Here is a 16627-nt window from a genome sequence, read left to right on the forward strand (position 1 = left end):
ATCAGCATCCGCAAAATATATATATATATATATATATATATATATATATACATAAAATACATATATACATAGATCTTATGTATCAAGAGTTTTTATTGAGTAACGCTTAATTTCAGTCTTTTCTTTTCTTTTTTGTTTGTTTGTTTTTTTTTCTTTTTTTTTTCTCTCATTTTTTTTCGAGAAAAGTATGTAATAATATACTTCTTGTAAATGGGATACATGGAAGGTAAGAGAAACAGATAACTACTCTGTTGATTACGATTGGATTTTTCTTTTTTTTTCCTTCTTTCCCCCTTTCATTTTTCTTCTTTCCTTTCATTTTTTTTTTTTTATCATTCGAGCAACCAGTTTTTAGTCGCGTATAAAAATGCAATATACGAGGTTTGCCTAGATTACAAATCACTACTACAATTTCTTTCATTATTTCTTTTATCTTTTATTTTAACGGCACACACTCGTTGCTCGAAGAACAGGATATATAGGAGTCCAACTTAATACGTAATTGCTCGTTGAATGGTTGGCACGCGAAATATATAGGCTCGTACTATTTTTAGAACAATTGGCAGAATCTTGTTTACAGTCGTTTACAAAAGTGACAGATGAGAAAGACAGTTTAAATGTTATATACATCAAATGGGTATATTGTAATAATAAATATAACAACGAACGGTACAAAATCTAATCGGTATCATGATCTCTTCTGAAAAATATTCAAAAGTTACGTAGATATCTTATATTCTTTTCGAGAAAAAAAAAAAAAATTATTAATCATAAAAAATTCAATATTCTCTAAAAATTTTATGGTAATTATTACGCAATGAGTGATCACGCATTGAATTGCAAGATAATTATGCAATAACGTTTATAACAATTGAAATATATAATCAGTGAGTGAGATCATTTCAATTTGTTTTATCTGCAGATATTTAATTTCCAATTATACACAACTTCTTATAATATCGATAATAAATATATATATATATAAGTTGAAATTCGAGGTTAGGATTTTATAGAAGCAAAATTTATGTAATGAATAATATAACGTAAGATGTAAGAAGTAAGAATGTAAAGGGAAAACACATTGACTCTAACATTAGTCTAAATAATTTTTGGCTGATTCAATTGGATGGAAATAAACTGAAAATAATTCTTAGGTAAGGAAACGTATTTACTCGTACATGCAAATGCGTACATAGATCAGCGGCCATATTGAAATCAGAGAATCTATTCCCAGAAGCGCCAATTATTCCCAGATTCAAAAATTTATATTTTCTCCTTTCATTTTAATTACTACTGTAATTAAAATTATTGTAATTAAATGTTGTATTTCGACGTTTTTTCTTTTTTTTTTTTTTTTTTTTTTTTTTTTTTTTTTTTTTAATCGATATTTAACTTCTGCTTTTTTTTCTTGCTATTTATTATTTTATTTTTTGCTTTCTCTTTCTTTTTTCTTACCGTGAGGATAAGCGATCGTTGATGCGACCGTTTTAGAGAACGAACCGGCTGCCATAAATTCTATAAAGTCACGTAAGGTTTTCCTGTCGTCCTCCCTTGAAGAAACTCTCGTCCTTGTCGCCACAAGCCATGCCTTTACAGCTTCGTAAATCACAAAGTGTATCACAGTCTCGCTTATACCTACGTAGGACGCCATAATACCCTTATAAAATCCTCGTACACCCTATAAATGAAAGATACAAAAGGATAAAAAATAAAAAAAGTGTCATTAAAAAAAAAAAAAAAAAAAAAAAAAAATAATAAAATAAAAAAATAAATTAAAAAATAAAAAAAAATAAAAAAATAAAAAAATGAATTGCTAAGAATAAAAATCAAGAGATGGCGCCAGCTTTGCCTTTTATAAATCTCTTTCTCTTTCTCTTTCAACGAAAATTAATCTCGAACTTTTATATTCTCAACAACTCGTACAATTTGTCAGAGAAATGATATCATCTCGTCTTTCTTCGTAAAATAATTTTTATATGTAAATTTAAAGGAGACCTTCCGACGTGGTAATTTCAAAAAGATTTGTCGTAAAATTGACAGATTAATTTCTAAGAGAATTAACGTCGTAAATTACTTTCTCTTCTGGGACAATTACACGTATTATAGTCGAATGAACGATCACAAGAACTCTCTCAACATAATAACGAGCTGTTTCTCGACAAGGTCGTCTCCTTCGTCTTCTCTTCCTTCATCGTCATCATCGTCGTCGTCACCGGCATCTATGGAGTCCATTTATGATGAACTTGGCAATGAGATTTCGTATAACACACACACACACACACACACGTTGTGCAAAACGTATGTGTATATATAAACACATACGTATTACAGATTCAACAGTATTACATATTTTAGAAAATAAGAGATAAAGACAGACAGACAGAGACAGAGAGAGAGAGAGAGAGAGAGAGAGAGAAAGAGAGAGAGAGAGAGAACAATAACAAATGCAAGGATTACTTCGAAAAATAAATTGAGTTTAAAATTAGAAAGATACGACTGATAAACGACACACATATATACACACACACACTAAGATCAAAACCATATTCCTTTATTTTTATTAATAATTTAAATTTAACACAATCATATATGGATATTGGCAAATAAATAATTTTGTTAAACGAGACTATTGTCATCGATATGTGTTAATTTTAGAGATACGTTAGCTAAGAGTATCTTCATTGTTTACCGTCTCGAAATATTCTCAGACTCGAGTATTTACGATATAGGTTCGAAAAAATAAACTACTCCTTTAATATATGGCGCCTGTGCGATTAATAAACTGACATTATCTACGTGTCTGGTTTAATAGACCGGAAAGGATTAAAATTTAATCGAATTAATTTAATGAAACAAAATACCGGAAATAACAACCTTTCTAAAATGATTACAACCAATAGAAATGAATCGAATCAAATTGAAATGCAAATATAATCTGCAATAAAATAAATATCTTTGAATGAGGTTAATTTTTCAAGATGTCGCGGAAGGACAATAAACGCTTTCTAATTGGTCAAGACGTATATTTGATTTTAAACTATTGAAACATGGAAGCGATAAACTTTGAAACTTTTTAGATTAATTTATTTATTTATTTTTTTTTCTTTTTTAGATTCTGTAAAAGCTACAATGTGTAGGAACTTTTGACCTAAAATTCAGATATATCGGTGTTTGTAAATAAATAAATAAATAAATAAAAGCAGAAATATAACAAGCAAACGAATAAAAACACGTAAGCGCATACATATAATTAATTATTTAATAAATATATTGAAGTTTTTATTTTAGCGCATATCACGCATTAATCCGAGATAATATAAAGATGCCCGCCTACCAGAGGCGCGTTTCGCAGTAAGTATTTTTGTCCCGAGTTACTATTCGTAGGTCGAAGAGACCATTTTAAAACCTGGCTCACGTCCGTCGACAATCTTATGTTGGCGTAGTATGCGCAATCCTGAGCAATAATACATATATATATATATATATATATATATATATATATATATATATATATATATATATATATACACATATAGATTTTCTCTCGTGCGTTAAATTCCACGCGAAACTTAACGCGCTCGTGCGCACCTCTTTGAATTGCTTATTTTTTTTTTTTTTTTAACTGTTTCCTGTCGAGACTCTTATCCAATCCCTTCCCCTTCTTCTTCACCTCTATCTCCGCGCATCATTATACCACTTGCCTTTTCTATTTTTTCGATGTGATTTAAATTAACAGTTAATTAAATGATAAAACGAAAAAACAAAAAAATTGTTATTATGTTTCGTCGATAATGTAGAACACATCTTACCTCTCTTTCTTTAACATAATATATTACCATAAAGAGAAGTTTAAATTTTTAATTTCTTCGAAATTGGTAAACTCAACGCGAGAGAACGTTGATCGATTAAACGATGCTTGCCAAAAATATGAACGTACATTATAGCACAAAAAGAACGGGGAAGGAGAAGAGAGGAGATGGAGGAGGAGGAGGAGGAGGAGGAGGAGAGGGGAAAGAAAGAAGTCAATATCTTTTTTTTTTTTTAAGCAATTATCGAAGGATAAGATAAATATTGGTGAGGGTAAAGAAGAGTGTGAATTAAAAAATAAAAATAGAAAGGAAAGAAAATAAAAACACGATTGGACATATTGTCGATGATAAGGAGCCGACAATTAAATGAAGAAAAAAAAAAAAAAATGAATACGACGCCGGCGATGACACCAATGACAACAACAATTTCTACTACTATTATTATTATTATTGTTATTGTTGTCGTTATTACTAACCTAATTTCGAGAGACTTTATTCTTTTTCCTTTTCTTTTAAATATTTGAACAAAAAAAAAAAAAAATATCAATGAAGAGAAGTGTATCTTACCGACTGTCGATATATCCTCCGCATACATTCTATCGCAGTGATTTTGTTTGTTCGATGATCCAGCTGAAGTCTGGTTTTGACAAACCAAATAGGATTTGTCAATGTGCACGCCACGAAACCTATAACGATATTAAAATAACACGTTGTATTATAAAAAATTTGATTTTTCTTTTCTTTTTTTTTCCTTCCTTCCTTCCCTCCCTTCCCTCCTTTTTAATTTACATACATATATTATGTACTTTTGCGTCTTCTTTTATGCAAGAAAAGACATACAACTAACTAAATTCTGGCAAAATCGATCGAAGGACATTATTATATGTATCGTGTTAATCAAGTGCCAAGTTCTAAATTCAAAATTCCCGCAAGAGTACTCTATCGAAAAACAAATCGACCTTAAAAGTATCATTTACGTGGGGAAAAAAAAAAAAAAGAAAAGAAAAGAAAAAGGACAAAAAGAAAATAAAATAAATAAATACTATTACATCATCCTATATCGATCTATTTTCAACATGATCGATATCCTGCTAACCACGAGTTCGTATATTGGTTGGAAAACATTTAGATTGAAGTTATCTCGTAAAAGCTTTTATATATTTATATATACTAACCTACACACACACACACACACAAATGATGTTTGTCAATTACTTAGATTGTTATTTTCATAATCCTTTTATCATCTAAGTGTATTTTGTTATTAAATATCCCTCAACATAAAGATAGTCAAACATTCATGTATGTATAATATTACATAGTATCTCATTATTCCATATACCAATATATATATACATTACATATATATATATATATATATATATATATATATATATGTATGTAAACTAGATTTTATGATAGAATCCTAGATATTATCTAACTTTTAACGAAGATTAAATTGTCTTTATCCTTTTCCACTTAAACGAGAACGTAACATAAATCAAATTTTCAATCGAGCTAAGTTATTATATAGATAAGCTGTTCTATCGATCAAACTTCAACAATTTAAAATTGAGTAAATTCACTTCGAAGTTTTTTTTTTTTCTTTTTAATTTTCAGCCAATTAAATTTCGTCGTCATTGGCCGATTTTTTTTTAAATAGTTGTATTTTAAAAGTAATGACTCGAAAGTTTTCTAAAAAAAAAAAAGAAAAAAAAAAAAAAATTGAACCTCCAACTTGGTATAACTTTAAACAACTGCATAATGTGAGAGTTGTTATGTATTGATAATTTTTTTTTTCTTTCTTTGCAAAAGTAAACATGGAGAATTAAGAGATAGAGGTTTCTCATATAACTTGCTCTTCCCAACCCAAACCCGTTTTCCCCTCCCAATTTTATCACTGTCTCCGGGACATTTGTATAATATTTACAGATACGAATTTAAACAAACATGCGCGAACGTGTGTGTGTATATATATATATATATATATATATATATATATATATATATATACACATACACACACATTCCTTACATAATTTACAGCTTAACAAGAGACCATCGGAGACAATCGATAATATCTAAAAAGACGACATCGAGAGTCTCATACATATGAGCTTGCGATTATTCGACATAAGATACAATTCCACTACATTACAACTACGACGACGGCGACGCAACTTACAAAGCTAGCTTTTAAAGCTAAACGAGAGAGAGAGAGAGAGGGGAGGAAGAAGAAGAAGATAGATATAGATATAGATACATAAAAATAGAGAGAGAAAGAGAGAGAGAGAGAGAGAGAGAGAGAAAGAGAGCTGGCTTGTGTCTCTCGGAGCAGTCCCATTGACCCAGTTTGCGGCCGACCACAGGAGCAATGCACCATACATATATAGATACACACACAGACCCTCACACACACACACACACACACAGATACACAAACGCGCATATACATACTAATACCCACAAAACCTGTCATGCTTTACCTATAATAATCCTTTTGTTTTGCTTTGTAGTGCCTTCTTTATCACCGCATTGGTGATATATCAGTATTATGTTATGCAAATCATAATATTGCACATGCATGCAATTTGATGCAACGAAGAAGAACAAGAAGAAGAAGATGGAGATGAATAAGACGAAGAAGAACAAGAAGAATTATCGTCGTCGTCGTCGTCGTCGTCGTAGTCGTCATTGTAAAAATGTTAATAAAATATTAACAAACAATTTACAATAGTTATGCATCTTGATTTGTAATGTTATTTATATTATTTATAACTCGTATCATTTATTTTATATTATTATTAATAATAATACGCGTCTCATATGAGTAATTAAACGAATATTAAAAACGTTCTATTCATTTATACATTAGTTTAGCTAGATCATCAAAAAAATTAATAAAACATTAATACAAAGTAACATTATATATATATATATATGTGTGTGTGTGTGTATGTTTATATACACATATTCATATAATCTACCTGCTTAGTGTAGATAAAGTAAGACAAGTCAGGGACGAAAGAATAGAGATAATAAAGAGCTAGTAAATACGACAAATTTATGACGCAGCCTATTCTAATCTATTCCGATGGCAACAGAAAAATATTTCTCGTTTGATGAGAACTTGTGAATCTTCATAAACGATAGTTAATAAATAAGTACTAATACCAGTACGTAGTTAACGGATCGTTGTCCTTGTAAAACAATTAATTTTCAATTTAATTAAACGATCATTTCTCATTGATACATTGAAACTTGATCCTAATTAAGCCAATTCAGTATATTTATTTTTTATCCCGTTTCTTTTATCACGAAAGGGGGAGAAGGAAAAAAAAAAAAGAAAACGAAAATACACACACACATACACACACACACACACGTATAGCAAGCTTAAAATTCTTTAGGGAAGCCGTTAATTTCCTTCAAGCAAAGAATCCCTTTTTTTCCCTTACTACTCCTAACTTCTATTTACGACCTCATTTTATTATCCGTCTTATTCACGTGCAACCCAATTGAAAACAAACTCTATTCCAGAGGCACGTTGTCCGAACGATCTACGATGCATGTGATATATGTATATGCATCTTATTATCGAGGATAACACGCTAAGGGAAGTTCAATTGCGAGCATGCAAACGAAACCGTATGTGTGCATATATGAACAGGCAACATATACAAATACAAATGTACAAACAAGCAGAGAATATATATATGTACACATATATATATATATATATATATATATATATATATATGTACATATTTAGAACTAATATAAAGAAAGAAATAATTTCAACGTGCCACCACGAGGGAACATAGATAACTTTTACTGAACGAATTGTTTTCGACGTTATATATATATATATATATATATATATATATATATATATATATACATATGTAAGTATGTAGATATTAATAGCCGTTCCTTAACGATCATTCAATGTGTTCAATCGACTATCCACGAGCACGAAGAAGTCGAGCATGAAAAGAAACTTTCCGATCAATCGTTTCACATCTGCTGTGAACTTTGATAACTAATTGTAAATAAGCTTTGAGGTGTATAACAGAAACACAACCAAAATTGTGATGTTTCGTATAATACGATCTTTTTTTTTTTTTTCCTTTTTTTTTCCTAATAAATTACACGATGTTCAAGTTATGATATTGTCTTTTTTATATAATATATAATCGTACTATATGCAATTATTAATATACACCGTTCTAGTATGATTTATGCTATTACAGGTGCATTATAAGTAAATTTTTACGAAATTGAATTATATTTATAATTCAACATTATAGGATCTATCTTCTCATTGAGATAATAATCTTGAACGAACTATTATCGAGTTAAAACAACATCTATTACTTGATAAAACTTGAATAAGTTAGATAGACCTCCTTGTGTCAAACATTGTTCATTATCAGGGATTCTAAAAATAAACATCACCACTCGTGTGCATTATCTTTTGCAGAGGACGTGTTGATAACGGAAAGAAAAAAAAAAAAAAAAAAAAAAAAAAAAAAATCAGAATCAAAAATTTTGAGAATTCTCACAAAAGAGTTAGATTCGTGACGAACGAAAAAGAAAATTTTGAAGAGAGAAAAGAGAAAAATAATCTCTTTTCATCACGAACAATTACATTGATAAAGAAAAAAAGATCTCCTCTCCAATTAATAACGATATTAATAACAATAAACAGAAGAAAACAAAACAATTGTCATAAATTTAATCTCTGATTCGATAAAAATAAAAAAAAAAAAAAATCCCGAAGCAGAGAAGAAAGAATGAAAAAAAAAAAAAAAAAAAAAAAAAGAAAAAAAGAAAAAAAGAAAAAAAAACTCCACCAATACTCGATGGCGTTTTTTTTTCTCTCTCTATTAATTACATTACATAGCATTATCATACCGTACGAGTGCACTGATAATCATGCGAAAATTTATCGACGATAATAAATTTATTGTCCCACGATTGGCGTTTAGTTGTTATTAGTTGCTAGTAAATACACGGCGTTCGACACTGACACTATGTATGAGAGAGGGAGAGAGGGAAAGAGAGAGGGGGGGAGGGTATTGAATTACAGCCAAACAGTAGTCGATATAAAAATAGAATCTAATGTTTTGTGAATGTACATACAAATACACATACTCATTCACTCACTCTCACTCTCTCTCCTCCCCCTCCTCTCTGACGGTCGTTGTTCCTGACCCCAAAGAAGACGAGAAGTCTGGGGTAAAAAGAAAGAAAAACAAAAAAACAAAAAAACAAAAAAACAAAAAAAAACAAAAAAAAAACAAAAAAAACCAAGAAGAAGGTTAGATGAGGGGAAGAGAAAAGTGGGAGAAGAGTATTGAAAAAAGATAAAAAAAATTTGTGGATATAGGATAGTTTGGATTCATTTTCTAAATTGATCTAAAAAGGATCTCCACTATATTACGAATTATATACTCGTGTTCTATAGACAGGAAACTAAGTGGGAGATGAGTGGCGAGCGGTGAAGAGACAGAGGGAGGAAAAGGAGGGGAAGGTGGTTTCAAGGTGACCCACAGTTAGTTGGTAAACAAGCGAGTAAATAGTATCTAGGGAACCACACACGCATAATACGAGATCGATATAGATCCCTATTTTCTAAATGTGTGTTGTGTGCACTCTTCTTTCCTCTTTTCGTTCTCTGTTTCTCTCTCTCTCTCTCTCTCTCTCTCTCTCTCTCTCTCTCTCTCTCTCTCTCTCTCTCTCTCTCTCTCTCTCTCTCTCTCTCTCTCTCTCTCATGCACTCATACACACAGAGAGCAACAGACGCAAGGAAGAAGAAGAGATTGTATAATATAATAAGATCAAATTTTAAATCATGCGTGTCTTCTTTTTAGAACATGTATGTATGTGCTATGTATGTATATTTAAGAAGGTGGTTGAACGAACACGAAGAAATACATTCGAACACATCATTGTAACGATAAAATAATAATGATATCGAATCAATCATTGGCGCCACATTGCGCTCTTCTATCTTGTTTCTCTTGCATTTTGTCTATTTTTCTTTTTTTTTTTTTTTTATCTTGCGTTAAAAATACAACGATCGTTTTTATGTTTTTATTTTGTTATACGGAACGATATAATAGTTCCTAAATGATTTACAAAAAAAAATTCAAATACTCTTCTTCGAGATTCTATTTAAAACAGGCTAAAATTTCTTTTTTTCTCCTTAGATCGTAAAACTACAAGGTCTAAGAATTTTTGGCCTAAATTGTATATATTATATATCATCTTTGAATCAAATATATTATATTTGTTTGTGTTATCATAGATCAGAGAAACGATAATTTCTTAAAGAAAAATGAATATTGAATAATAAAAATCGAGGTCATTCGATAAGGAATTTGGAATTTGATGTTATTAAACGCAAGTAACTACGTAAATCGTTTTTCTTTTTTTTTTTTTTTTTTTTTTTTTTTTTTTTTTTTTTTTTTTTTTTTTTTTTTTTGACAACATATCGTACGATAATTATATTAATTCTATTGAAATTTAAATATGATGAAAAAATAGTTGTAAAAAAATTGAAACTACCAAATCGTAACCATAAAAAGATCGAAGATAATTTTCATGAGTTAAAATTAAAGGACCAGGTTTTTAAGAAACGAAATGAAATGCCTACGTGACCATCCGCACGTGTCAAAAGGGAAAGGGAAGGGAGGAAAGAGAAGAGGGAACGTGGAAATGAGGGCAAACATATTCTCTATCATAAACTTCTGGAATTAGTTTCTTCCAATGGTTCTTTCTTCCTAATGAAAAACAAAATTAATCATGAAGATTAATGATTATAACTACGTTGCAGTTATAAAGTCCATTCTAATAAAAATCAAAGAGCATAGATAAATAAACAGAAATAGATAAATGAAGGAATTAAATCGACGGATGAATGACTTATCGATTATTTCTTATCAATGAACTATAAACAAAGATCAACAATCTGAATTAACGAGATAATAGCACTGAGAAATAATTTCCTTCTCCTTCTCCTTTCTCCCCTTCCCTCTCTTTTTACATTAAAAATTTTTCTCTTGAAAATTCTCAAATAGAATTGCAATAGTTTCTTTTTATAATTAATCGATCAATATAATTGAAACGAAATTGCAGATCAAATGTTCATATTTATTTCGTCGCCGTTACGATTGTTCTTTTAATCAAAACAAAATTATAAAATCAATCGTTTTGTTAATACTATTTCTTAATGGTATTTCTCTTGATAAATGAATAATTAAATAAATAAATCAAAGAAAAAAAAAAAAAAAAAAAAAAAAAAAAAAAAAAAAAAAAAAAAAAAAAAGTCGAACGATATAGGAAAAAAAATTGTGGCCCTCCCGCGGAGACGATCTCCGACGGAGGCAATCTCATTCCAGGTTAAAGTTCAATTTTATCCGTCGAAAAAGTACAGATAACTTATGTATATTGTCTCCGCTAATAACACTGTCTTATTAAACGATGACGTACGAAGGAGCGAGACAGCGAGAGGGAGAGTTAGGAGGAGAGTTTATTAATAGAAAATCATTGAAAAAACTTTCGTGGTTTTTATCGAATTGTTCGATTTCTAATAATAGAAATAAAAATGGAAAAAATTAATGAATAAATAAATAAATATATATATATATACACATAAGAAACATATGTTACTAGAAGCATGTATTCTCAATACGTTGTCTTTTATCAAACATTGTCTTATCGATGAGATTATCGCCAAAAATAAAAAAAAAAAATAAATAAAAAAAAAAAAGAAAGTATTTTTAATAAAATAATAACATTGTTACGAATTAACTTAATCATATTCAATCTATTTTTATGGATTGATTAAGAAATGTTATATCTTTATAAATGAATCTAATCAAATTCAATATATTTTTTTATAAATTTCCTAAGCAAATATTAATTTTTATGTAAAAAGAAAAAAAAAAGATAAAGAAATTTAAAGATTCGATCAATCTACCATACAATCGATATTTTAATCTACATACGACGATATTTTAAATTAATAATACGCAATCAGTTTGAATCGAACGACTAATGAAGGTTATCAATGTCGGCAAAGATCAGAATACATCATAATTATAAACTGGATATTTGCGGTAGTATGATGAAGAATCCATTGTGTGTGTGTGTGTGCGTGTGCGTGCGTGAAAGAGACAGAGAGAGAGAGAGAGAGAGAGAGAGAGAGAGAGAGAGAGAGAGAGAGAGAGAGAGAGAGAGAGAATGAATGACGCTTGTGAATGCACTCTCTGCCTACTATTTATCTATTAAAAATAAATAATAAAAAGTAAAAAGAAAAAAAAAAAGGATAAATTATATGACAAGAAACAAGATAGAATGAAAAAGAAAAGACTATATGCTCATTAACTACCACATGTTGTTTCTTGTAATAAACGTATTCCTCTTAATAGTTAAATAAATTCCTCGACCTATCCTATATATTAACTTTTTTCATTTCTTTTCTGTAATAAAACACTTATCACCAGTTATCACTGAGAATACCTGACAGGTTGAGAATACGTTTCAATATATGTAATTATTATACACATACATATATAATATAATATACATAATATGTATATATATATATATAATATGCATATATAAATACATAATATGTATGTATGCGTGTATCAAGAATCGTGATTGGTTAATTAAATTAACAAAGTCCTTTGATATTCCGGTGCCGTTCCGAAAACTAACCTAAAATATTTTTGCTATATAACTATCTTCTTTTTTTATTAAATTATACGTTTGTTTAAACGTATATATGTATATTTATTTTGTGTACACGTTTACACACACACACACACACACAAATGGAATTTAATTTTTTTTCTTACCAGCGCAAAATGCTGAAAATACATGGACTATCGGAGTGTCTGGAGGTAGTATTTTGTTAAAAGCAATTTTGCTTTTCGAATATGCACAAAAGTAGATCGCCCTGGAAGGTGCTACACCAACGAGATTTGGACCAAGACCCTGGAAAAGGGCACGTACACCCTCGTTCTTAATGATGTACCTTATACACTGGTAAATACCGGGTGTCGGATAAGCATGTGGACCACTACCCGATGGTGTCGACACGCCACAATGGGAGAGAGCCAGGAAGGAGCACCTGTAAAAAAAAAAAAAAATAAAAAGAAAAAATAAATAAATGAATAAAAAAAGAAAGAAAATAAAAAGAAAATAAAAATAAAAATGAAAAATTAAAAAGATAATCAAAAAATGTTCAATAGCAATTTTAGTTAAGACAAGTTCAACATTCGATTAAGGTCTTTTTGGTATTCTACTTTGATGTAGAAAAATTAGATATAAAAATAATAATTCATATAGGTTAGGTGTACTGATAGGTTAACACATCTATGTTATTTCTAAATTCTTTTTTCTTTCATTTTTTATTCATTAATAATTCTGCTCTTGTTTATGATGAAAAGTTAAGAGTAATGTAAAAGATATATATATTAGTCAGTAGTTTATATATAAAATTATTATTTTTCGAATGAAAATTTTTATATGAAAAATACAATCTTAATTATCATCGATAATACATTTATATGTGTTATTACTTGATATGATTTCTAGATCTTTCAAATTAATACTAAATATTCATAAATATATACATATATATAATACATACATATATAAATACGTATATAGTTATTACAAGTTATGTATATATAGGTTAAGATATTTATGATTTTGAAATTTTTGCCTTATATAACATTTAATTTATTTACTTATGACAAAATTAATTAGGTCACTTATATGAGATAATTATCACGTATTTCGATAAAAGAAAATCTTATTTATTAACAAAAATTGAATATCAGTTTATATAAAAAATTCGACGTTAACCTATATCGTAACAGTTAAGGATTGTTTTTATAATCACCTTGGATATCCTCCTGTACACAATCTCCTCCTTTGTTCCGGCGTTGGAAAACTCTTACACGTGACATGACCGGACGTAAATTCTTTATTCACTGGTGGCGGTTGAAAACCAGACGAAGATGATTGTAAACGCGTCTTAACCACTTCGAGAGGACAGGTCACTATGGCTCCTGTTGTACCAGCAACACTGTACTCAACAAGAACAACAAACAAACAAAAATAAAAAATAAAAATAAAAAGAAAACGAAAATATTACGTGTCTGTTCATTTTCAATAGAACGAAATCTTTCGATGTTTCTAATGTTTACTTCAAGAAAGAGAGAGAGAGAGAGAGAGAGAGAGAGAGAGAGAGAGAGAGATCTCAACAAGATGTAAACAAGAAAAATAATATTATGATTTTCTAGAACGTAGTATGAAATTACGACGATGATTATTAATCTCAAAACATGATCTTCAAAGTACGATATAAAAAGTATATCAATAATAAATCTTTCGATAATTTTTCGTCCAAATTGATAAAACAAATGATATCATTTCGATACAACATTGAAATGATAATATAAATAATAGTTGTTAGATGAATGTTAGTGATTAAAATATTTCATAGACTGAAAATAATAGATATTTCTATGAGAAGACCTGAAATCGTTATTTATTACAAGCTATAAATGTATATGTTAATGTATACGAAAGGAAACGACCGATAAACACGACATTATGTAGTATATATATATACACATAATGTACAAAAAAAGGACTACACGTTCAATATATTCGTTAGATATAAAAGCACTTTTACATGTCAAATTCTTACATATATTATTATATCATTTTCGATAATAAACAAAAAATTATATTTTATATATATATATATATATAGTCCCACTTTGAAGTAAATATATTTAATTTAGAATATATACGTGTGTAGAGATAATCCTTTTTTATGTAAAAAAAAAGGGAGGGGACGAAAAAAACATGTACATATACGCAATAAATACCGCGTGTTCAGAATAATGTGACACCATATATAAAATATTATGGCGAATTTTGAATTGTGATTGGCCCGCACAAATAACAGATGATCATACACATACGTTCGTACTATTTGTCTTATCGCTAAATTTTAAACAAATTTCTGAACAGATCATTAATTTCTACGATCCACGTGTTGCGTAATGTTTTTTTTTATCTCTCTCTTTACTTCCCGTCCCCTACAAACCACCCACGATGATTCGTTCATTTCGCACGATTGGTTCGTTGACCGATAGATTATGTTTAAAGTTGCGATTTTTTTTCACGATAAATAAGATTCCTCCTCATTATACACGAGCTCACCAAGATAGTGATAGATTAAAAAAATCGACGTAAACTTTTCTAGAATATATAATACTAGGTTACGTAAAGATATTTTGAGAATGATTACATCTAATTAACATTTTCTTTTATTTATTATTATTCTTTTTCCCCCGTTTGCTTTTTCTTTCTTCTATGAAAATACTATACGAATTAATATATATTGCAAATAATAATGGAAAAATCTAACCTAACCTATATCAATCCAATATTTATGTCTTGATCGAAATCAACTAAACGAACAAATTTATAGATTAAATTAATTAAAATATTCAATTACACGAATGATTAAAAAAATAGTTGATTATACTTGTAACGAGGACATCGAAACGGTTATAGATATTTATTAGTCATTTATAATCTAAATACGCAATTCTTATTAAGCCGGTTAAATAAAGCTGCATGCGCAAGTAAACGTAGAAACGCATATTAGACAGCAAACGGTAAATCTTCGAATTACTAAAAAAAAAAAAAAAAAGAAAAAAGAAAATAAAAAAGAACAAAATTTCCAAATAACACATTACGAAACTAATACAATAATTTAAAGTATGTATGTTGTGTGTGTGTATGTGTGTTCCGTTTTTCAGCGTTACGAAACGAATGATGAAATAATATTAGGCAAAATTGTTTGCAAGCGCAATTCGGTACTACATGCACTCATGTCTCTCTAGATATGTAAAAGTTCATATGCTGAATAAGGGAAAAAAATAAAAAAATAAAAAAGAGAGGAGAAGAGGAAAGAGAGACCGGGCCAGACGTTATGTTTCGGAATGTAATAACCAATCAGATCGTTCGGTTCACGCGAACGAGTTGTTCACACTGCGCAACAGAATGCATCGTGTATACATACGTATACACAACACACACACACACACACACACACACACATATATGTAATGTGAAATGCGTATGTTAACCCTGACGATTGAATATGAATGAATAACGAATGATTGCTCATAATTCGATTATAATCAAGAAAGATATTTATATATAACGCAATAAAAGTTTTATGAGAAAATTGATAAGAGAATGTCATTTTATTAGATCTAATGAGTCGATAAAACTCACCCTCCGGCAATGAGATGTATCGCTGTGTCGCGATCAAACATCCTTCTTAGAAACGAATTCGGTAACTTAACAATCTGGGTATCATGTACTTTTGTAATAATGATAAATAGAAAAATTTGATGTATCAAAAAAAAAAGGAAAAAAAATAAAGAATTACGAGTAGAACTAAATCGCTCGAACAACAATCACTTTTTCACCAAAACGTTCTTACAAATCTCACTGATGATTTATGATAATTATCTCACACACCTTACAGAAATATTTATCTGATATCAGCTTTTAACACGATGTCGACCGTACACGAGGTACAAAGCAAATTAATAACACTAAATTAAACGCACACGAGCAGAACTACTGTAATGTTCGACCGTTTCAAAACAACTGACTGGTGCGCACTACGTTTCATATGCCGCAGCTCCTTCCCCTCACCTCGCGCCTTCGATTAGACGAAAGAACGTAGAGTGGGAGAACTTGCC

The 16627-nt window shown here is 29.5% G+C and overlaps 1 protein-coding gene across 1 annotated transcript in view; it reads right to left on the bottom strand.

Annotated features, from left to right (window-relative positions):
- The window catches only part of LOC124424022 (solute carrier family 25 member 36-A), a 17537-nt gene extending 1016 nt beyond the window's left edge, over positions 1–16521 (bottom strand). Inside the window, exons 1-5 of the mRNA XM_046962477.1 lie at positions 16152–16521; positions 13732–13917; positions 12680–12954; positions 4377–4495; positions 1456–1678 (exon numbers count right to left, since the gene is read on the bottom strand). Coding sequence (XP_046818433.1) covers positions 1456–1678; positions 4377–4495; positions 12680–12954; positions 13732–13917; positions 16152–16192 — 844 coding nt within the window. The 5' untranslated portion in view covers positions 16193–16521. The remainder of the gene's footprint in view (positions 1–1455; positions 1679–4376; positions 4496–12679; positions 12955–13731; positions 13918–16151) is intronic.
- Positions 16522–16627: the final 106 nt, after the last annotated feature.

The sequence above is a fragment of the Vespa crabro genome, chromosome 5 (genome assembly GCF_910589235.1).
Source record: "Vespa crabro chromosome 5, iyVesCrab1.2, whole genome shotgun sequence".
In the NCBI taxonomy this organism is placed as follows: domain Eukaryota; kingdom Metazoa; phylum Arthropoda; class Insecta; order Hymenoptera; family Vespidae; genus Vespa; species Vespa crabro.